This window comes from Ammospiza nelsoni, chromosome 2 (genome assembly GCF_027579445.1).
Source record: "Ammospiza nelsoni isolate bAmmNel1 chromosome 2, bAmmNel1.pri, whole genome shotgun sequence".
Classification (NCBI taxonomy): Eukaryota; Metazoa; Chordata; class Aves; order Passeriformes; family Passerellidae; genus Ammospiza; species Ammospiza nelsoni.
Window position 1 is genome coordinate 33,712,036 of NC_080634.1, and position 22,658 is coordinate 33,734,693.

Sequence of the window (22,658 nt, forward strand, 5' to 3'; positions counted from 1 at the left end):
GAACATTTACCCACAGCCTAAATACAAAGTTTTATTGAAAATAAAACTTATCAATCCACACAAGACACTTCTCAATGCTACCTTCAGCACTCATCCAGGTTTGTTTCTACCTCACCTCATTTAATCTTGCTCCACTGATTTGACTGGAAGCATCACAAAATGTCTGTTCCTGGAGCTCCACATTAGTACAACAGAAATTCTCCTTTTGGATGTAGTGAGAGTGCTGAGAGGAACTGTGAACAGTCCAGCTGCCCTGGAGTTAACTTTGCCCATCTGCCAGGGTATGTAACAGGCTGCCATTTAACGTGGAAAACAACAGACACACCACATCCAATTCAGATTTTCACACACCAAAAAACCCCCACCAGCCTGCTTCAACAGTGGATGCTGACTTAGAATTCAATGAGCCTTTTCCCTCAATTATGGTGTGGGTAAGAGTTTTACCTGTCCCAAAATCTCACCATGCCAAGATTCTCCAAATGCCAGTGCAAAAATCAACTCTGTATCCTCCTTTGTAGCTCTGAATTCCTAACAATAACGTTTGTATGTATACAAAGGGGCTGGTAAAGACATTCCTGTAGGATGTCTTGTTGCATAACATGCTGAATACCTCATTTATTCAGCCACATGAGTGGTTCACAACACTGTTAAGACATCCCTAATTAGACTGAATATTCATTCCTAATGAATATTCAACAAAGAATGAGTATAATTAGCACGTACCTTGGAACCAAATCACATCTTTATGTGTAAGCAGAGTGTAGGGCCAGTAAATTGTTCATATACCAACACAGCAATACCTCACACCCATCCCCTCCCCAAAATATCACAGGTCAACTTCAAAGCAAAAGAAAATGGAGGAAGTTTGGTCCAGACTTTCATTTCAATAGTGGGGGAAGAGAGGCACAACCTGAATTTCCTGATATTTTCCAACAGAGAAATTTTCCAATTTTCCCACAGAGAGGCGAAGCAGGGAAAGCTCCAGCAGGACCAACATCTTGGCAATCTAAAGCTGGGTTCCTAACTTTGGGATGTGTCTGGCTAACTCTGTCACAGGCATACCCTGCAAATGCTCTGCCCTTTTATCCTCACATCCAGGTAAATGGTGAAAATGGCTTTGGCTTCACTGAAGACTTTTTTGTTACAGAAGAGAGTTCTGAAACTCAAGAGCTCAAGATGCTTGCTGAAGTAAAGGAGGGAGAACTGCAACAGTGAGCTGGTTGTGAGATACAAAAATCTTAGTTTATTTAACAATGTTAACATTTAATACAAAGACACAAAACGGTTCTCTTTGTCTGGACCTTACAGACTTCATTCCATCTCCTCTACCACCCAAGCTCAGCTCTCAGAGAAATGAAAGGGATAGCACTGAAATGGTAAAGCCAGTTACTTGAGGGGGTTTTGATTTAGCTTTTCGTTTGATCCTTGGCCAACCCTATTTCCTTTTAGTCATAACATTTCTATTCCCATTTCTACTGCACAGAGTCAATGACAGGTAAAAAAATATGGAAAATTCTAGGACCATCTAAAATTCTGTTTTACTTACAGTTTTATTTCTGAAGTCCTAGAATTCCTACAAAGGCTTCTTTAAAAGGCCAGAGAGTTTAGTCAGAGAGACTGTGGCTGCCCCATTCCTGGAAGTGTTCACAGCCAGGTTAGGATGGGGTCCTGAGCAACCTGATCTACTCAATGGCATCCATGCCCATGGCAGGTGGGGCTGGAACCAGATGATCTTTAAGGTCTGTTCCAACCCAAATAATTTTGTGATTCTATGAAATGACCCCTGATTAGCCCCATTCAACTGTTAGATGCAAGAGGTTTTATTGTTTTTGTTTATTTTGTTGGTTTTTTTTTAAATAACCCCATAGTGGTCACAAATGTCAAACCCTGTTTTAAACATCTCTACAAGCATTTTTAGACCTAGATGTCTAAACTTAGGTCATCAAAAGAAAGGTTAACTCCCGATAGTCACTGCAATGCCTTCGGTTTTACAGCTTATTCTGGAAGTGCCACAAGATGGATCTGAAAGACACAAGACACCCAAGTTTACATAATTGGCATTAAAATACAATGTTATTAAGCAGCACAGAGTAGTAGCTATCTGTTGGTTGCACTTTACTACAAGCCCATGAATTTTCAGAAGGGCTAAGCATCTTTGCCTTTGGCAGCAGCTCTAACTCAGGTCAGCTAAGGACAGCATGTGCTCACAGCAGGCACCAGGGTGGCCTGGCAAACCCTGCTGCACCCCATGCAGACACACCAGTTGCTTCAGAACAATTGCTGCAGCCTCGTGATGCCACAGACAAAACACCACTTATTGCAGGAACACTGGAAATGTCCTGCACCAACTGCCAGCAAGTCTCCAGGGGCTTCAGCAGGAGACTGTCACATCTCATTTGGGTGGCATTCAACATGAGCATCACACAAGGGCATTGTTTGGGAGGCAGGGCAGCACATTGCTCTCTAAGGGATCACCAACAAGATGTTCCTTGTAGATCATTTTGCAGTTCAGGAGGTTAAAAGGGCCAAGCTGCTCCATGGAGTACCCACAGGATCACAGAATGCTCCCTCTCCACCCCTACATACAGAGTGCAGAGCCAAGTCACCCTCTGAGCAGGGCAATTAGCACAGACCTCCAAGAGCTGTGCTTGTCACTTTCTACCTTCAGTTCCTTGCTGCTGCCTTAGATCCTACATTCCTAAACTTCCTTAGACTACATCCACACACTCAGGCTGGTGGTTACTCTAAAAAGGGCCATCCCAAACTGCTACCTGCAGTGATGTCACTGAAGCACCTGACACTGCACATGCAGGTCACTTGATCTGCTCTGCCAGGGATCAGCCCCTCAGTTGCGATCAGCACAAGCAGAAGCACAGGAGGAAATCCTCTTCAGTCACCTCTCAGAGCATTCATCTCCCACAGTCACATGCTGTACCATGGAAGGCAGAGTAACAATTCCACTAACCAACACTACTTCTTACTGGGTGTATTTCGTCCTTTTCTAGAAGAACAGTCAACAACACTTCCACCAGCACTTTCATGCCTCTTAGAGATCTGCTATCAGCTACTAACTCTCCTTAATCCAGTTAAATTCTAACTGGGATAATAGATAAAGCAGTCAAATTTGAATTTTTCAACAGCATGATTTTTGTTTTAATAAACCATTGACCAAAGTAATCTTGGAGATGGAGTCATCAGAGTCTAAATTTCCATTCACTTACTAAGAAGCACCTGATCTACAGCTAAAGGCTTTTCTCTGATTTCTAAGTGTGTCCTTTACCAAACTGGCAGATCAGCCAATGGCAGGACAACCAATATCTAATTTTTTTTTTTTTTTTTAAGAACTCTTTGTTCTGCAAAGTCCTTCCCAGGGTAGAAATGCAACTACGGAAGTTTGAGCTCTTACACCAGACAATAAATACCAATTCAGGAGTAGTGGCAGAGGTGGAGGTCAGTAAGGGAACACAAGACTACTCTGAGACTTTCAGAACTGCAGCAACAAAGAAAAATAAGCCACAGAGGAGGAATGCAGGTATACAGCATCCCTCCACAACAGCCCTCCTTGGGTACTGCACCCTCTTTGTGACACTGTAATCAACTATTTTCCCATTTTTCTTTCAGTGTGTCACACTCCTTTTTGTGCCCCTTTCCTCTTTCCTCCCCTGAGCTTTTGGCTGTCTGCTCCACAGCTGTTCTCTCCAGCATTTCAAGCAGGATAGCTGGACACTCACTTTAAGGTAGGAGCTGTCAGTCTCCCTTCTGAGATATACAGAAAAACTGGGACAGCACAGCACCACTTGAGCAGCACATACAGACTCAGTACTGCTGAAGCAAGGATGGCATCACAATCCCACTGTGCCTGTGCCTCTCTGCAGACAGCCCCAGAAAAAGCTGCTCTAACTCTCCCTCCCAGCACCAGCGAGGAACCACTGGCACATCTTGTAAAGCTACTTAGAGGAGAAAAGCAAACAGGTGATGGAAGACAAGGGATCACACTGGCACATCCACCTGAGCAGGGTGTTGTCTCTTAGCTGTTCACTCCTGAGAGCAGTCCCATCCAGATAGCTCAGTAACTTTACCAGGAACTGTTCCTGCTCTGCTTATAATGAAGGAAGAGATGGACTTGGAGTGCTGTGAAGTGTCCTGCCCCCTGGTACAGCCAGGGAAATCCAACACACCAAGGACAAAACAACAGACGCTAAAGACAGTAACTTCCCAGGGATGCCTCCAGTGTTCATATACCAGCATCCAAGAGCCTTTGAGATCAGACAATTCTTAAATCAACTAAAAAGCTGACCTGTCTTCCAGACAGGCACATCCATGTAGGTTGCCTCTACAGGGTAATGGTTTATGCCAATAGGCGTTTTGGCACAGATCATTAAACATCTTTTACATTTGTCATAACTACAGCTCCCTTTTCCTTCTTATATATCACCATCATCCTGACATCATGAGACATTTCCTGTAGGATCACATACCCTACACAAATTCCACAGAGGGAGGGCTCTGCAGGACTGAAAAGCATTGCTGTGAGAAGTCAGAAGAACTTACAGCAGCACCTGTCCTCCTCAGTGATCGACTTCGGCATCTTCAAACTGCCCGGCAACTACTGGTGCTATGTCCACCTCCATTCCGTCTGAAAGAAACAGCCAGCGCTCCGTAAACAAGCGGATGGGGGATGACGTTTTCACGGGAAAGAGAGCGGATGCCCTCTGCTGACGAGAGGTGGCCAGGACAGAAAACCCCTTCACTGAACTTCTGAGAGCAGCCTAAGGAAACGCTGATGAGCTCACAAGTTTCTGGGTTTGCTCCAGCACTGTTGGTCAGTCATTTACAGATTTCACCGCTTCCTACAATCTCACCTCACTCTGTCTTATTAAAAGACTTAAACACTGGATTTTAACTATTTCATGATTTAAATGAAGTTTTGGTGTAACAAATTTCATGATTCCTTGGAATAACTTTATTCTAGTATCTTATTCTGAAACAATTGAAAAGAAAGGTTGCTCTATGCTACAATGTCAAAAAATAAAGTAACTCTGAGCAGCCTTGCGGATATTTGTAATTGCAGCAAACCAAGCAGCAGTACTGTAGCAAGTAAGATCAGAAAAATAAACAAAATTGATGAAGATTACTCTGAGACACGTGACATACTTGCTGTTCAATTTATATTCATTTCTGGAATTTTGGAATTCAGACACCTGACTAAATTTTCAAACAAAGGGCACAGCTGAAACAGGAGCCTATCACCTATGGTTGTCTATACATAAATTTATTCAAAACTGCAGAACAAAGTAAACCTGAACATAACTGAAAAAACAAGTAAGATTAAAAACCTCTCCCTGTGGATGAGAAATTAGTTATTATTTTCTAGAAATCCACAACTGCTGGATCATTTTCCATCTTTCAAAAACAGGAGGGCATATAAAAAGCACTGCAATTTATATATTAAAAAAAGAAGCAACACTACTAAACTACTTTTCTATTCTTCTCCCAGAAAATATATTGTAGGGAAAACAGCACACAAAAGACAGTCTGAGAAATCAGATGGTTTTCCCCCAACAAAAAAGAAATTTTACTCCTTAAATACACACTTGAACAATCAATAGAATTAAGAGACACCATCCTTCAGAAAAATAGATCTTTTTTAATAATTCTGTTTCAGTGTGTTTGAATGATTCAGAATTCACCCTGAACTCTGTCAAGATAACTGTTAACTTATAATTTACGGTATAAAAAAAAACCAAACCCAAAATCCAAACCCAAATAAAAACTACAACTAATTTAGAGTCGAAAATGCTTCCCAACTGTGGTGTAGACTGATACATTTAATTTTTTTTTAATCCTAAATCAACTTCACTTTACCACAGTTCCAGGAAATCCTACCAAGAAGAATCAAGTGTTCTTAACACTGAAGTGCTCACTCTAACATAGCAGCCCTCAATCCACAGCAGGCAACATGGTGCCCACAGGGCCAGAGGCATGTTGGTTTTCCTCAGCTTCTGCAGGGAGGTATCACCCATGGCATCACATTCACTTTGTCCTGCTTTATGGATTAGCCAAACTGGAGAGCCACCACTTCCATATCATAGAACCATGGAATGGCTTGGGTTGGAAGGGACCTTGCAGCCACGGGCAGGGACACCTCCCACTAGACCAGGCTGCTCCAAGCCCCATCCAGCCTGGCCTTGAACACTTCCAGGGATGGGGCATCCACACTCACCACCTCCATGGTAAAAATCTCTCCTTTTAACAATGTAAGTCTCACCTCCTTTGGTTTGAAGCCATTCCCCCTTGTCCTACAACAACCAGCCTTACATAAAAGTCCATCCCCATCTTTAAGTATTGAAAGGCCTCAGTAAGGTCTCCCCAGAGCCTTGTCTTTTCCAGGCTGAACACCCTAACTATCTCAGTCTGTTTCCATAGCAGAGGTGCCCCAGACTCCTGATCATATTAATGACCTCCTCTGGACTCACTGCAGTAGGTCTCTATCCTATTGTGCTGAGGATCCCAGAGCTGGATGCAGCACTCTAGGTGGTGTCTCACCAGAGTGCAGCAGAGGATCAGACTGCCTTCCCTCACCCTGGGGCCACGCTGCTTTGGCTACAGCCTAGGACATGACTGGTGTTCTGGGCTGAGAGTGCACATTGCCAGGTTAGGTGAAACTTTTCATCCACCAGCACCCCCAGGTCCTTATTGGCAGGGCTGCTCTTAATCCCTTCATCTCCCAGCTTGTGTTGACACTGGGAGTTGCTCCAACCCAGGTGCAGCACCTTGCACTTGGCCTTGATGAACCTCATGAGGTTCCCATGGATCCACTCCTCACATTTGTTGAGGACCCTCTAGATGGCATCCCATCCTTCAGGAGTGTCAAGTGCACCCCTCAGCTTCGTGTTTGCAAACTTGCTGAGGGTGCACTCCATCCCACTGCCTGTGTCACTGACGAAGACATATTGTTTAGTAAAACAAAAGCATGTCTTACCTTCAAACTCCCTTATGGAGTCCTCTGTTCTCACTCCAGCCATGTTGTACTGGGTGCTGACAGACTGGGCTAACATGCCTTCTAACCTCTCCAGCGTGGCCTGCCCTTCTGCAGTTAAATGTGACAATCCCTCTTCGTATGTGTAAAAGCTTGGGATGTCACCTTGTTCTAGCTCTGCAAAAACAAGTTTATGTTTAGCAGACTTAAGTTTAGGAGCCAGAAACATTCAGAGGTGGAGGAATAGGGGAGCACCTGGGCAAATTATGCCCAGATTAACTGACAGATTAAAAAGCTGCTTACACAGGTACAGAATACACACAGCAATGTGAACTGACCACAGAGCAGCACAGCCATTGAACCTGGGCCAGCACAGCCACTGGGAAGGGGAAAGGCTGCTCCTTGTGTCTGTGGGCTTTGGAGAGCCAGAACAATGCTTTTGCTGAACTCCTGTCACTTGTGACAGGAATGACAGGTTTTCTGCAGATTTATGAATTTCTATACTGTGCCTGTGACAAAAGGGATGTTCAGGCAAAATGAATAATAAACAATTATGACAGATACCAGGTATGCAAGTGCTGGCAGGTATTTCAAAAGAAGCAACTGTTACCAACCGCGGGCCTCGACATCGTACTCATCCCCTTCGTAATCGTTGTCTGAGTCCTCGTCCTCCGGGTCTGGGTGCAGGGCCTGGCACTCACACATCGCTGAGAACATGGCTTCCACTGCAGGAACACAAGTGAAGACAAACCTCAGCAACACCCCAAAGCAACAGGCAAGAAACCCCCTCTGACTGATCAGAGGGAGTCAGAATACTCCTTTAGCAGAACCACAACTGAATTCGTATTTGAAAACATCATCCAACAAGCCAGAAGACATGTAAGAAACAAATCAGGTTTCAGCCTGGTGCTTTAGCCTCTTAACAGCACTTTTGCATTATTTCATTGATGACAAAGCTTTATCTCTGGACAGTTATGTCTGTGGTTACCTACTGCAGGAAAACTTGCAGCATTTCATCCATCAGATTCCTAAAACTTAAATTCAACTGTAAGCTCCATTGTCATATCCAGAGGATATGAGAGCTTTCCAGTAGTAGTGCCAGGCATTAGAATGTTTCTAATGAAATTGTCACTGACTCAAATATCACTGAATTTGTAATTACAAAGACATTTTCCATACATGTTCTCTACAAATGTATACAAGTGAGACTATCCACAATGTGTATTTATACTCAACAGTTTCTATTTTAAAGCACTGGAATTCTCCTTGAGAAGCAGCTGCTTGGAAGAGTCCATTTTTCAAGCCAGATAAAACAATTTGCTTTATTTTTTCCAGCACACAGGAATCAAGTCATTAGAAAAGGACACTGAAGGATCATGGTATTTACACCTCTGCACCCAAGTGTCTCCCACATATAATCAGGACTTGGAAGTAAAACACAGCTCCCACTTGCACTTACAGGCCAATTTGTCGCTAGGTACGAATCTGAATTCCGCAATTGGTTCGACATCATCATCGCTGTCATCCCCCTCTCCTTCAGTCATGGGAGCCTCTTTTGTCTCCTCTTTAAGAAATCGAAAGATTTAGATGAAACATGTTTACTTTGTAAAAAAAAAAAGTCACATTTATTTATTCTTTCAGGAACACACACATAATCAAATCAGAAAGTCTAGGAGGGGCACAAAACCTCCACTCTGTTCTCCCAAAATCCATGTGACACTCCAAGACCCACATGGATAAATGAGGCCCTCTCAACAACACTTGCAACACATGTGAAATCTTCTCCATTCATAACTTAAGGAGTTAAGATTTCTGTACTGGTCACACAATGTACTCAAGTATTTCAGGAAAATTGCCTGATTCTTATTACAAACAACAATGCTCAAACTCCCTTTTATCATTTTTTAAATCACATGGATTTTTTAATGGATCCTTAACATTACTGTCACAAAATCAGCCAGCTTCCAGTATGGACCCTTACAGAGGACTCTGACATATGCAGAGGATCTCTGCTCCATTTCCAACATTCCCAGTCAGCCAGAAAGATGTCAGAAATACAAAGCGCACCCAGAACCAGTGACAGTTCCAGTGCTTCCTGACTTCTGTACACCATCTATGTGAATAAATAAGCATCAGTGTTTTACTTTCTGTGAATAAAAACCCGACAAAAATGGCTGAGTTCCTCATTTCAGGGCTGGGGACACGGCACTGACTGCCTCAGAAGTGCACAATTATTTTCTACAGGAGAAGAGGTTGTGCCACTGAGAGTGGCACCACTCAAAATCACACACAAAACCGGCACCACCAAGAATACAAGACACCAAGAAGCTGCCAGGCAGCTGCCCCAAAAATGAAGTGTGCAGGGAAGCTACCCACTTCTTTTCCAACTGACCCCTGCAGGCACAGCTTGTTACTGCTGAGTCCAGCTCTTTGTTTTCAATGCAGTCAAGCTCTGAGTGCCTTTTTCTAAAAAAGGGGTGAGGACAAGGCACAAACACACAGAGAGCACACGCAAAACTCTGAGAGGAAGAACACAATGTACCCTGCACAACTGTGGATGAAAACTCCTGAAGCCAACTAAGTGGAAAGGATTAACACTATTCAGCAGTTAAAATTGCAGGCCAGGGCTAGACTTTGAAAAGTAAAACTTATCTCTTGTGGAAGATTTACTGTAGGCAGAGATGATATACTAAAAAATATACCCACAAAAATACCTATAAAAAATCACTCTATTAAAGACTTTCACAGGATATCCATATTTTCAAATGCCATAATTAGAATAAATTAAAAGCTACAAACAGTATCTTTCTTCAGACGAGGCCCTTTTAACTTCAAAATAACCACAGTTAAAGGAAAATGAGGAAGAAGAACCAAGAGGCATATGCAAATGTCCTCTTATTATTTGTAGTGATAGACTGTCAGAGAACATTAGTAACATAAGAGAAGGAAACAATGCACTAATAGCTTAAAAGCATCTCCATCTCCTCAGAGTCTTGTCATTACTTTCTGGATACACTAAAAAAAAATTAAATGCCAGATTTTAACCTTTAGCTGTGATGACCAGTAGACATGAAGGGGAAAAGGAGACCTGCTCAGGACCTAACACCCATTTAATCTCCAATTGTGACAGCAGTTTTTGACACACTTGAAATATTACCAGGTATACCAGAAGAAAAAAAAAAAAAAAAAAAAAAAAAAAAATACTACCTTCATACAAACAGTGAAACAGAGAGCTTGCTTTCTCTACATCAAAGCAAGAATGGTCAAAAAGATGTGTTTTGTGGGCCATCTACAAAGATTCATTAAAGCCTGGTAACATGACCTATTGCCTTTTCTTGTTTGTATTTAACCAAGCTGTGGGAGAAAATGAATGAAAAGTTCCCTGGCTGTGAAACAGCAGGAATTCATCAAGCCTGGAGAGGGCAGCAACATTAACATAAATTCAATAAGGAAAAAAGCATACTCAAGATGGAATCACACGGAGACTGGCAGAGGAACTAAATTATTTAGAACAGTGTAAGAGGACAGAGAACTGATTCTCAGCAACTTCAGTGCACACAGCCACAAGCTGAGAGCAGAACTGCAAAGTGACTCTAAACAAATGCTAAGCTGTGTTTCTACAATGACTACCCTTCAGGAAAATACACAAGAAAATACAAGCAATTACTTAAAATGAACACTTCCTCCTACAGAGGAGGAAATCCTGTCGCTCAGGACTGCGTGGGAGCAGCAAGCAGCACTCCTCACCTTCGAACCTGGCGTTCACCATAACGTACAGGTGCTCCCTTGGGTAGGCACTCAGGTCCCTGGAAACAGCATGCAAACTTATGGTGGGGTAATCCAGGGAGAAGCCAACTCCAGAGCTGTCCAGCCAAGACAGGCGACTAATGAGGGAGGAGAAAAAGAAGAGACAAGTTAGAAACTAACAGAGGACAGTATGCAGAAAAGCAAACCAACCCCAAAACATGAGCAATTGTGGACAAGGCACTTAGCCCACCCACCCTGCGGGCACACACAGTCCTGGACCTGCCTGAACAGGACTTTGCAAGAGCATTAACTGATGGCTGAGGTAAAAGAAGAATGTGAAGCTAAGAACCCGAAACCCACCACAGCTTTATCACATTTGCACTAAATGCTGAATTTTCCTCCCTGACTCTCCATCTTCTTCTCCCTGCAGATATCTATCATTCCAAAGTCAGCTACAGAGGTTCCAGAGTGTGATCTGTAACTCAAGCTATTAAATGTGGTTTTCCAAGACAAAGAGGACACTGAAAGGTGGGTCAGTGTCATAATTCCTAGAGGATTATAGATCTGATGTGTGTATAGCCTGTAGGTAGAAAAACAGCCAGTTCTGTGATCAGCAGAGCCAGGTTATGGGTATTCCTCCAGTCACAATTTCTGTGCCATAGCCTCTGCTTTCCCCACTTTCACTGTCATCCCTAACCACAGCAAGAGATAGCACAGGTTGTCACCACCAGGATGCTGTCTCCTTTGTATCAGAGCAATCAACATCTTTCTACACACTGAGAAATCACACTCAAACTAGATTTGGGTGCCTGTAATCAATGATGTCACACAGTGAACAGAAACAGTGCCAGAAAGCAAGACCTCCACCATGCGCAAAACTCAGCATTCACAAGCTTTTTGTCGTGGGACAAAACCAATGGGAAGTTCACAGAAGACTCCTGGCCTTGCAAAATCTGGCTGAGAGCAAGAGCTCGTACAGAGGGAGCAAGGAGTTTATTTCCTAGCCTCAACTATCCAGTCCTCAATGTTTACAGCTGCCGGTGGGGTACATGGATCAAGAGCCACACTCTGCTCCTGGATGCCCAGTTCTCCCATGCCATTCCTGCAAACACTGGTGTTTTCTGTTCATCCCAACAAGCGACTCTGGTGAAAGCTCTGTGGTGCACTTGAAACACATGGAGAAGAAGCTGGCAGACCTGCAGGTGCCTCACACAAAAGTCTACTGAAAGCAACTTACAAGGAAACTCAACATTACACCTCCTCAGAGAAGATACCTCACAAAGAGAAGTCTTGGTAGCTGCAACCAAACAAAATAAAACAGTGAACAAAATTCCAGGGAGATTCCTCTCCAACACAGCACTAACAAGCTCAGGTAGGGCAAAAGCTCCTCTGACAATATTGGCCATTTCATAAAAGTTTCCTAGTCTGAGGTTTTTAGAAGTGCACTTTTTAAATTATGCTTTTGTTCCAACAATGTTCTTCAACTGCACAATATATTATGAGTACTTCTCCATGGTTAAAGAAAATTACATTGTTTTAATCATCAAGCTGTCTCCCTGAGCTATACAATGCAGGGAGAATTGAAAGGAGACCATAAAGAGCTCAGATAACATCTTCCAGAATAACCAGACTGATTTCTGCCTAGTAAGTACAGTCTGCACATGATTAATGCAACATGACAGACTTCACAGAACCAGAGTAGTTATTAACAGCAGAAACCCAACAGCCCTGTTTACTCCCCTGCCAAAAGAGAAGAGCTGCCATTATTTTAATTACAGAATGGTTTGGGCTGGAAAAGACCTGAAAGATCAACTGCCTTGGGCAGGGACACCTTCCACTACACCAGGATGCTCAGAGCCACATCCAACCTGACCTTGAACACTTCCAGGGATGGGACATCCACTGCTTCTCTAGGCAACCTGTACCAGGCTCTCACCCTGCTCACAGTAAAGAATTTTCTCCTAATAACCAATCTAGTGCTCTTCTTTAGTTTGAAGCCATTCCTCCTTGTCCTATCACTACAGTTCCTATCAAAGAGTCCCTCTCTGCCCTCCTTGCATGCCCCTTCTGATACTGGGAGGCTGCCATGAGGTCTCCACACAACTTTCTCTTCTCTGGACTGAACAGCCCCAACTTTCTCATCCTGTCTTCATAGAAGAGGTGTTCCAAATCCCTTATCAACTTTGTGGTGTCTGCCAGACTTGCTCCAAGAGTTCCAGGTGCTTCTTATGTTGGGGATTCCAGTGCTGAATACAGCACTCCAGGCAGGGTCTCACAAAAGCAGGGGACAGAAGTTCCTCTCTTGCCCAGCTGGCCAAGCTGCTTTTGCTGCGGCCCAGGATACAACTGGCTTTCTGGGCTACAAGTGCACATTTCTCCATCGTGCTGAGTTTTACAAAATGGTTTGGGTGGGAAGGAACCTTACAGCCATCTCGTTCCGAGCCCCTGCCGTGGGTATGGACACCTGCCACTACAGCAGGCTGCCCCAAGTCCCATCCAGGCCGGCCCTGGAGCCCCAGCCAGCCGGGTCCCTGGGGTGCTGCTCCCTCTTGCCGGCTTTAAAACGAGCAGGAGCAGCGGGGCGGCCCGCAGAGCCTCACAGACCCTGAGGGCTTCCCCCACATCACGGCCCCTTCACCCGAGCGCCCATCCCGGGCTCCTCAGGCCGCCCCGGGCGGTCCCACCCCCGTGTCCCCGCACCTCTCGGCGATGTAGAGGGTGCCGGAGCCCAGGCTGCGCCCCGCCAGCAGCGCCTCCGTGTCCGGCTGCTGGTGGCGGACGCCGTCGGCCGGCGGCGGGAAGCGCTTGAGGAAGCTCATGGCGCCGCCGCCGCCTCCTTGCTCCACCATCGCGGCCGCCGGAAGCGGAACGCGCCGCTCTGTGATGCGATTCCGCCCGGGACGCGATGGCACCGCCCTGGGATGCGATGGCACCGCCCCGGGATGCGATATCACTACCCTGGGACGCGATGGCACCGCCCCGGGACGCGATGGCACCGCCCGGGATGTGATGTCACCGCCGCGCTCCCGTTCCGCGGGACCCGGCGCGGCCGCAGCTCTGGGTGCTGGTAGCGAGGTTCAAGCTAAGTTGTCTTTGTCTGTTAAAGAGGAGCAAAGGGAAGCGCTGCGGTGATGGCTGAGGGCTGGAGCACCTCTGCTTGTGGGGACAGGCTGAGAGCTGTTCTCCGAAGAGAAGGCTCCAGGGAGACCGTACTGCCCCTTCCAAGTACCTAAAGAGGGACACAAGAGAGCTGGAGAGGGACTTTGGACAAGGCTATGAAGGGACAGGACAAGGGAAAAAGGATTCAAATTGACAGAGGGCACAGTGAGATTAGCTATTGTGAAGGAATTTTTCCCTGTGAGGATGGTGGCTCAGGTTGCCCAGAGAAGCTGTGGCTCCCCCATCCCTGGAAGTATGCAAGGTTGGATGTGGCTCTGAGCAATCTGGTGTAGTGGAAGCTGTCCCTGTCCATGGCAGGGGGTTTGGAACAAGATGGTTGGAACATGTCTTTAATGTCCCTTCCAACCCAAAACGTTCAGTTCTATAATCTAACAGTACCAAGAGCAGTCACAGAACCATTGAATATCCTGAATTGGAAGGGACCCACATTGATCATGCAGTCCATCTCCCAGCCCTGCACAGGACACCACAACAATCGCAACTTGTGCTTTAGAGCAGTGTACAAATGCTTCTTGATCTCTGCCACAGCTATTTTAGCCTGTAAGTCTTGTTGGACAGATGACAGAGGGAAAGATAATAAATAATAATAAAATACAGCAGATTCACAATTACCATTATTGGATGCTGGAAGGGGAATTTCTGGTGGGTGATCAGCACCTAATGTCTCATAAATGCACACAGAGAAGAAAAGGAAAATCACAAGTACCTGAATTGCTTAAAGGGTATGCAGCTGATTTCCCTCAGCAGTGATGGGGTCAAGAGCCCGACACTACTGCAGTACCTGGCAAGTGGGGGGTGTCACAGAACAGCACATTTCAGGGATGGGAAGGCTGCTACCCCCTCATGAGCACTGTCCTTGCTTCTCCCCTGGATTTACACCATTTCTCTTGCTACTGCAGTGAGAAACAGGGATTACTGATGCATCAGGGAAGTACATCTCTGTCAGGGGATGCTCCTGTTAATGCCATGAGTGAGCAGCATCACTGCAAACATCCCTTCTCCCTGACTTGTCAGCATGGCAAATGCTCCTGCTGTAGCAATGTACCAAAAGCAAGTTGTTGGCTTGTCATGGATGTTAACCTTCCCTTTTACCAGTTGAAATTTACTTTTTAGGAGTCATTTAGCTACCTGTGTGCAAACACAGATTCTCACAAACATGAACTTAGGTCTCCATCTTTCATTTCTCTGGACTTTCCTAGCTACAGTCTTGGATAACAAAGAGCATTACATAAAATGGTTCTCTCAGTTTGAGGTATTGGCAATGCTTTGGAAAGCTGGTCAGCCATGCCTACCCATTTTGGATTTTAATTAAGTAAATAATAATGCAAATAATTGTTACTCATACAAATAATCACCTAGACTAAAATGAAAGCAAATTTCACAGTGAAGTGATATTTAAACACTGCTGGAGTAGCTTGAAAAAAACTACTAGAGGCAAGGACATAAGGGGAATTTCTCAACCATCTTCAAGTTTGCCACACCAAGAGAAGTGGTCAGCTGGAAACAAAAATTTGCAGTTCATCCCAGAACACAGATCAGACTATGGTAGCAGGTGGGAAGAGATTCAAATACATGGAAATACCATTCACTACACTTAGTGGCTATAAAGCAATGCTCCTGTTGATGTTCACCCCCTCTTACCTAATGTGGCTGTAATATCAGCCACAGAGAGTTCTCACCACCTTTGTAGTTAACTCCACATCACACAACAACTTTAGATCACTATAAATTAAGATTTCTGAGTGGTTGGGGTTGAATTACTGCAGATTGAAGCCACTGCAGTGGAGTAGTACAGAGATAATTTCCAGTATGCAAATGCACATCCTTCTTCTGTGGCATACCACTCTTCCAAAAGAAAATGGGAAAAGGGATAGTTTAAGTGCAGGCAGGAAGCTGGTTTTGAGGATGAGGCATTAAGAGAGAAGAAGAAATCCACATCCTCCTTAATTTACACAATCCAGACACTTCACACCAGAGTACTGAGTGCTGCAGCTTAGAGGGGGAAGGCAGATGTTTCCTCTAAGTTAGAGTGGAACAGAATGGCCTTACCTGAAAACTTTCCTTCATCTCTAAGAGCTTTAAGAAGTGAATTCGGATCCAGCCCCACACTGACATCTGAACACTGGATGTCCAACAGTGATTTTTTAATCAACCAGGGCCGTGTTCAGAGGCAATGGAGAGCAGCAGGTACCTTCACAGGGTTGTCACCTTAGCACAGAAGGCAGGAGTCACCATCCAGGGAAGCTTGTTCTCTCCACAGCACTGCCTGCCGTAAGGTGGCCAGTTCATCTGTTAAAAATGGAAGTGTTGAGTTTTGGCAGTGGAGCAAGGGGATGGATTTCACAGCAATTTCTCATCACTACAGAAACAGGCAGCAGCTTAACTGCAGCCACAGACACATTTAAAATAAAGATTGACAGGCTTCAGGAATTCACACAGAAAAGCCACTCCCTTCTTCAATTTGTTTCTTTCTCCCTGACTTTCTCCTGGTAAAGTCCTGAAATATCATCCATGTCCATTGTCACGTGTCAGAACACCTGCTTCTTCAGTGTGTCTCTTCAGACTTCTGTTTTTTTCCCCATTATTTCCAAGGTTTACACATCTCAGCCTAAATAAATGAACCTGGCTCCTCTGTGCACCACGTGGACACCTCATGGCTGTCTGCTGGCAGAGCCTTCCTGGGTACAGTGCTGGCTGCAGGCACACTGGTTTTTGTCAAGTGACTGCAACATCACTATGAGATGAGATATAAAAAGCATATAAAAGATGGAACACCCAGAGAAAATGTTTGTGACTGAAAAAACAAATCTATCAGGTCTTCCCCACCGTCAGCCAGAGCTGCTCAAAGAAAGGAAGGTTCTGTCAGCTGGGCTGCCGCAACAAAACCAACATAAACCAGGAGCTGCCCATTCCCATGGCAGGCAGTGGCACCATCATGGGCTGGAACAATACACAGCAGTCATTACTCAGTGCTTGCTCTAAAACTAAAAAAGGCATGTGCATGTGTAATGCTCATTAAAAAGCACTTGTATCTCCAATACACATTATACTTTGTACATCAAGTTATTTCAATTTTTTTTTATTATGACAATTTACATGTCATATTTATATGAAAGAAATGACAGTAGATATTATAACAAAACCATTATGAAAGAAAAGTTACACAATTAGGCCTACAAGCTATAAAATGGCTTCAGGCCCAGCTTATACACAAAGAGTTCTGACCAGACTGTAGTGAGAGACAACGCTGAACAATTCATTAACAAAAATATTGGCACCAGCCTTAACATTTTTTCTTACTTCATTTACAAGGAATACAGTATTTAAACAGTTGTGTACTGCAAATCTAAAAACATTAGCTGTTAATAAACTGCAGTTAACCCTTTGAGCACTATGCCACCATGATTTCCATTTAAAAAAGTTTTAACGCAGCATGTTTTACATGCACGTGGTATTACCAGTGGGAGGGAAAAGACAGTGAAAGCACCACCCAATTTATGTGCAACAAGAATAACACTTCCAGTTTTTTCAAGATATTTCCCCCCCTTCCCACACACACAGTGTGTGTCCCCAGGTCCTTTCCCTTTGATATTGTAGCAAGTCATGATTGAAGACAAACTGAAAAAAAACAAGGTTCAGGACTCAAAAAATGCAAGGATTAAATGCTACATAAAGAGCTCCAAATTTTACTGTGTTAATTCTTTAGAGAAAGAAAACAGAAGATGAGGCCAGCTGTGGAGACCATTTTTAAGGAACTCAAGGTGTCTTTGCAAACACACAAACAGCACATGGGAGCAAGACAAAAATGTATTTCATGTAAGCATACCTTAAATTTTAAGAGACCTGTCTGGCAGATTTGATCCAGTTGTCAAAAGAATACTGGAGGGTAAGCATCCATGTGGGACACTGAGAATCCCCAGTGTTTGTCTCATGGACAGGATCTGTGCCTGTGTGAGAACCGCCCTGCACCCAGGAATGGTAACATCATGCATTTGGATCAGTCCCATCTGTCCCCTGGCTGAGGCAGGAGCGCTGTGAAACACGGGCAGGAAGGAGCAACTGCATTGGCAACAGTTTAGTGGCAGTTTAATGCCAGTAAGGGGGGAGGAGCATCCTTTGAGTGAACATAGGACAGGAATAAGGTACTGTACAAGATTTTAGAGTCCATATAACGAGTACAAAATGGAAAACTAAACAAGGCTTACAGCTTTATGATTTGACTTCCTTTCCTACCACTGCCTTGAGTGGCAGATCAGTATCTATTAAGGACTTTCATCAGTTCTAACTAACAGTGCACTGGTTACTAGGTCTATCATATGTCTTTGCAGAAGGACTTCATCCTTGCAGAACCACTTAAGTTCTGACAGACTGATGCAAGTTCAGTTGTGTGGGACACAGTAAGAAGAATAAAGAAAGCAAACTGTGTGGACTTTGACTGTCACCTCTGGAGACAAACGTCATTATAATCTACGGACTGATCCTAATTTTTTCTACATCCGCATTGCACTGATGGAGGAACATTATTTATTCCCTCAAGGAAGGAGACATCAAGTACATTTTCCAGTTACTTTGAAAATCAGGATGAGAAAAGGAGAGTATCAGGATGATTCTCCTAAATGGAGACCTTCCTTTGGAAATCCCGCCTGTAAAGAGCAAGTCACAAGTAGTTTCTAGGCCTGTCCAAGACCTCACTTGCAAGTGGCATGAATTTGCATACACACTATTCCATTCCACTTCCCTCCATCCATTCCCCATCTCCCCATTATTGGAACAAGCATCCCAACAGCAGGAGCAAGTGACTCTTGTCTGCACCTGGGGACCCAGTGAGACTGACTATACACAAAGTGCTGCAAAGTGCACAAAGTAAACCAGCGAACAAACGGAGCCGCGCCGTCCATCGGCTCTCCTCAGCAACCTTTGGGGCTGTATGGAGCAACAGCAGATCTGCTGGCACACGTGTGCCCCTTTAACTGCAATGCTGTCCCCTCTCCTGCTCCTCAGCTCAGGTGTGGGGGCTTAGCATTTACAAAATGCTAGTCAAAAACCAAGGTTGTAAGACTTGCTTTTAATTGCAGTTGAATCTGAATGCTTTACACCACAGATTCAACTCTAAAAACTCATCTACTGTAGAGTGTTTTATTCTTTCCCCCAGAAGCTCTCTTCAACCTTTTATTTATGTGTTATACTAAGCCATATACATCTTCTGCAACGTACAAAGTAAGTTAAATTACTCTGAAGTGTTGGGACAATCACTGCCATATTTTTGTTGTTTAGAACTACCTCAGTTAGTTATACTAATCTAAAAGAAGAGCTTGGTAAGTGATGTGACTTTCCAAAGTGACTAGTAATCCTCAATACCCCAACTGCTGGGTCTCCAGAAATAATTTCCAACTGATAAATATTTCTGAAGCCAGAGCTCTGCATTAGGTCTCAGACTGAGTAAAGCATCAAAAATTAGTCACAGAAAATTCTTATATCAGGATATACCAGCAAAAAAAACAAACCCAACGGATAATTTCTGCTGGATTTTTTTACTTTCTGCCTTCCCTCATTTCACATGAGATACAGTTCCTATGCCAACTGTTAGGGAAGGGGACACTACCAGCAAATGTGATCTTGATCCTGTAAATCCTTACTTCCGACAATATCCTAAATACTTCTATGGAAGTTTTGAACACTTAAAGACTTGCAAAAATTCTGCTGCCTTATTTCTGGAGATTCCCATAACATATTCAATGCAATTTTCCCCCCAAAGTTACTGTTTTATTTGAAGATACTTGATCTTCTACATACATTTATATATATATATATATATTTTTAAGGACTTTATCTACCCTCTGGATCAGAAGCATACATCAAATGCAAATACATACCTAGGGTACACACTGCACATCAGAACCACATTACAAATTTGTGAATAGTAGTCACTGCACATGTATCAAACCGAATTTTCAAGGCCTATACAAAGCTTTTTAAAATTAGATGATACAAATCTCTTTGTCAGACCAGTTCTTGGGGCGAACATTACTGCCATGATTTATTTAAATCACTGTGTAGAAAGTGAATTTAAAAAAGCAGGTGCCATAAAAACTCCTTGTTTACTTTTCATAAAAGCAGTTTGTAAAAATATGTGTTTTGAAATCATTATTTGAAGGTTTAGGCTAGAGCTTCCTACTGAAAAAAAAAAGAATGAAAACCATGTTATTATAAGCACCTGAAAACAGAGGTATAAAATGGACCCCCTGACAATGAAGGAATAAAATTATTACACAGTCGCAGCATCTGGATACCAGTGTAGTTCAAATAATAGATGTAAAGAGAAATCAGAACAGGTGTACCACAATTACCACTACCATACAATTTTTCTTTTGTGAACATACGTCTTTTGCCCCTTGAGCTTCTCAAGGTAAGGTCTCTCAACAAAAGTTCAGACACAGCAATTAGGAAACAGAAGTGAACAGAAAACAAGTCCAACTAAGTCATTAGCTCCCATAATATGGAGAGTAACCGAGACACTTAATACAACAAAATTTTGAAGGTGACACTTCAAAAATGAGCTTTTAAGAAAAAAAGCACCTCTTGTTTCTCCTAAGTGCTGCTAGACCAGATCAATCTGTTAATTCAAAAAAATAGTCAGGAAGATGCAGTGATTTTAAAATGTAATTCAGCATGTACAAAATGATCAAAGAGTCAATTGTTCAGCACTGACCTCGCTAACTGTTGTTAAATATGATGCCACTTTCCATCTTATATCAAGAATATGCTCAGGTTTATCAGAATCAACAACCAGAAGACAGCAACTGTGGTGAAACCAACCCATTTGTTAATTCTATCCCCCTACAGCTTAGATTAACACACCCCAATCGTTACTGCAGTGGCCCTGCTTGTGTGCTTTTTGTCACTGAGTCATAGAAACCCCACACAGGGAAGCAAATAGCCAGAATTTATCCTGGTGGCAAAAAAAAATCCACTCCTCCACTTGATCTATATGTTTTTCCCAGCAGTGCTACTTAGACTACACATAGAAACCAGCTGTCCTCCCACTCAGTTATATACAAAAGAGATTGCTGGTAAAAAAAGACAAAGCTGTTAGTGATAATCAGTGTAGAATAAACAAGAGTTTGCTGAAGAAATGCTCAGCATGTTCAGCCAGAGCTGCTTGGTCTCATTAAAAACAATCCCTGGCCTGTTTCCCATTTCCCATACAGTTTGAGCTTTAAGCCCAAACCTACACCTGAAGATCACTGTTCAAAGACAACCAACTCCTGATTTCACACTGAGCACAGAAGGGCACAAGACTGTAAGGACACCAGGAAGACATTTTCACTCTGGAATCACATGTACATACTGTAAAGGTATGAACCCTCTGTGATAGCTGGCCTCTTGTCAGAAAATGCCATCTTCCCAAATAGGAGATGATACATTTTCCACCAAGCAGGAAGCCTTAAAAATGACAAAAATACCAAGTTTTAAAATGGTAATACTTTCCAGAGCATTTTTTGCACTTTTTCCTTGCACACCATTCCCACTGATCTGAGGAGGAACTCTAGATCCTATGGGATGAAGCCATCTCAGGTATGAAGGTGACTTCTTAGAAGACAGAAAAGCTGCTTTAAGAAGAGACCTATAGAAAGTACAGTTTGGTAACAACTGGCAATTTTTAAAACATGACACTTCTGATGCAAGCTTCAGTGCTCCTATTTTGCTTCCTGGTCTTTCCTGCTTTTATATAATTTTTCTCATGATTGGTATGTCCAGAATTGTAACTCTTTTGAATTTTCTTACACACACAAGTACCTCCCAACTAAGTATTCAGCATTTGGAGTTGACTCTACAAGCAAGAATGTTTGATCAGATAATAAAAGGCTCTATCAGGCAGCATATGAAAACATGGCACTGGCAAAACAAATGAGGAACTATAGACTCCACAGAGTTGATGGATGTGAATCAGTTTGCATTGCAAGAATTAAAAGAATTTAAAATACTCAGCAACTACTATCACGGACAAGTGGAAGCCTTATGTCCTTACTTGTTCTAACACACAAGTACATTAGAAGTACTGCATTTATGCATCACCTAGGCAGAGAAAAGCACTAGAGTAGCTTAAAAGGCTACATATGCTTTTAAGAACTCATTCTAAGCTTATGTGGCTCTTCACCACCCCATTTTAATAATTTAACTGTTAATTTTTAACATCAGTAAGGTAGGAAAACATTTAATCTTTGATGAAATTAAATTGTCATGTAGAGAGTGATTTCTCTTTGTTTTTAATCACAAGCCTGCTTAGCACAGCAGATAATGAGCAAGTTCCATCTTTTTGCATCTTTCTGATCCTAGTTTTATAGCATGATATGTGCACTGCTAGAATCCAAAGGGGTAAAAGTCACAGAGTGGTTCTGACAGACCTCAGGGAGAAAGAGGTGGGGAAACAAAACCAAGATTTTAAAGGCCAGAAGGTAGGTAAAATTTGGATCCAGGTTTTCTAGAGAGGTATTTAGTAAAGGCCTAATGCTGGTTTTAGTACAAGAAAACAGAAGTGCTTAATGATTAACTAGTAAATACAATATAATGGAAGGGAATCAGGTGGGGCAGGAAAGGAGAACTCACTCCTTAGTGGCAGCAGCAGGTTTGGTGCATCCATTGCCGGCAATGGACATAAACACCAGTCAAAAATCCAAATCTCAGAGCAAAAGGATTAACAGATGTGACCTTTTTGGATTTCAACGTTTGGCAGATCTGTTTGAGCTGCCTG

General features: G+C 43.2%; 1 protein-coding gene across 1 annotated transcript; it reads right to left on the minus strand.

Annotated features, from left to right (window-relative positions):
• Window positions 1-1,217: 1,217 nt before the first annotated feature.
• CLNS1A (chloride nucleotide-sensitive channel 1A) lies at window positions 1,218-13,596 on the minus strand. The gene is made up of 7 exons (XM_059466620.1): window positions 13,427-13,596; window positions 10,727-10,863; window positions 8,439-8,543; window positions 7,594-7,704; window positions 6,983-7,156; window positions 4,552-4,636; window positions 1,218-2,022 (listed from the first exon to the last, which is right to left on the minus strand). Exons 1-6 carry the CDS (start codon window positions 13,573-13,575, stop codon window positions 4,569-4,571), a joined length of 744 nt encoding a protein of 247 aa, XP_059322603.1. The 5' UTR covers window positions 13,576-13,596; the 3' UTR covers window positions 1,218-2,022; window positions 4,552-4,568.
• Window positions 13,597-22,658: the final 9,062 nt, after the last annotated feature.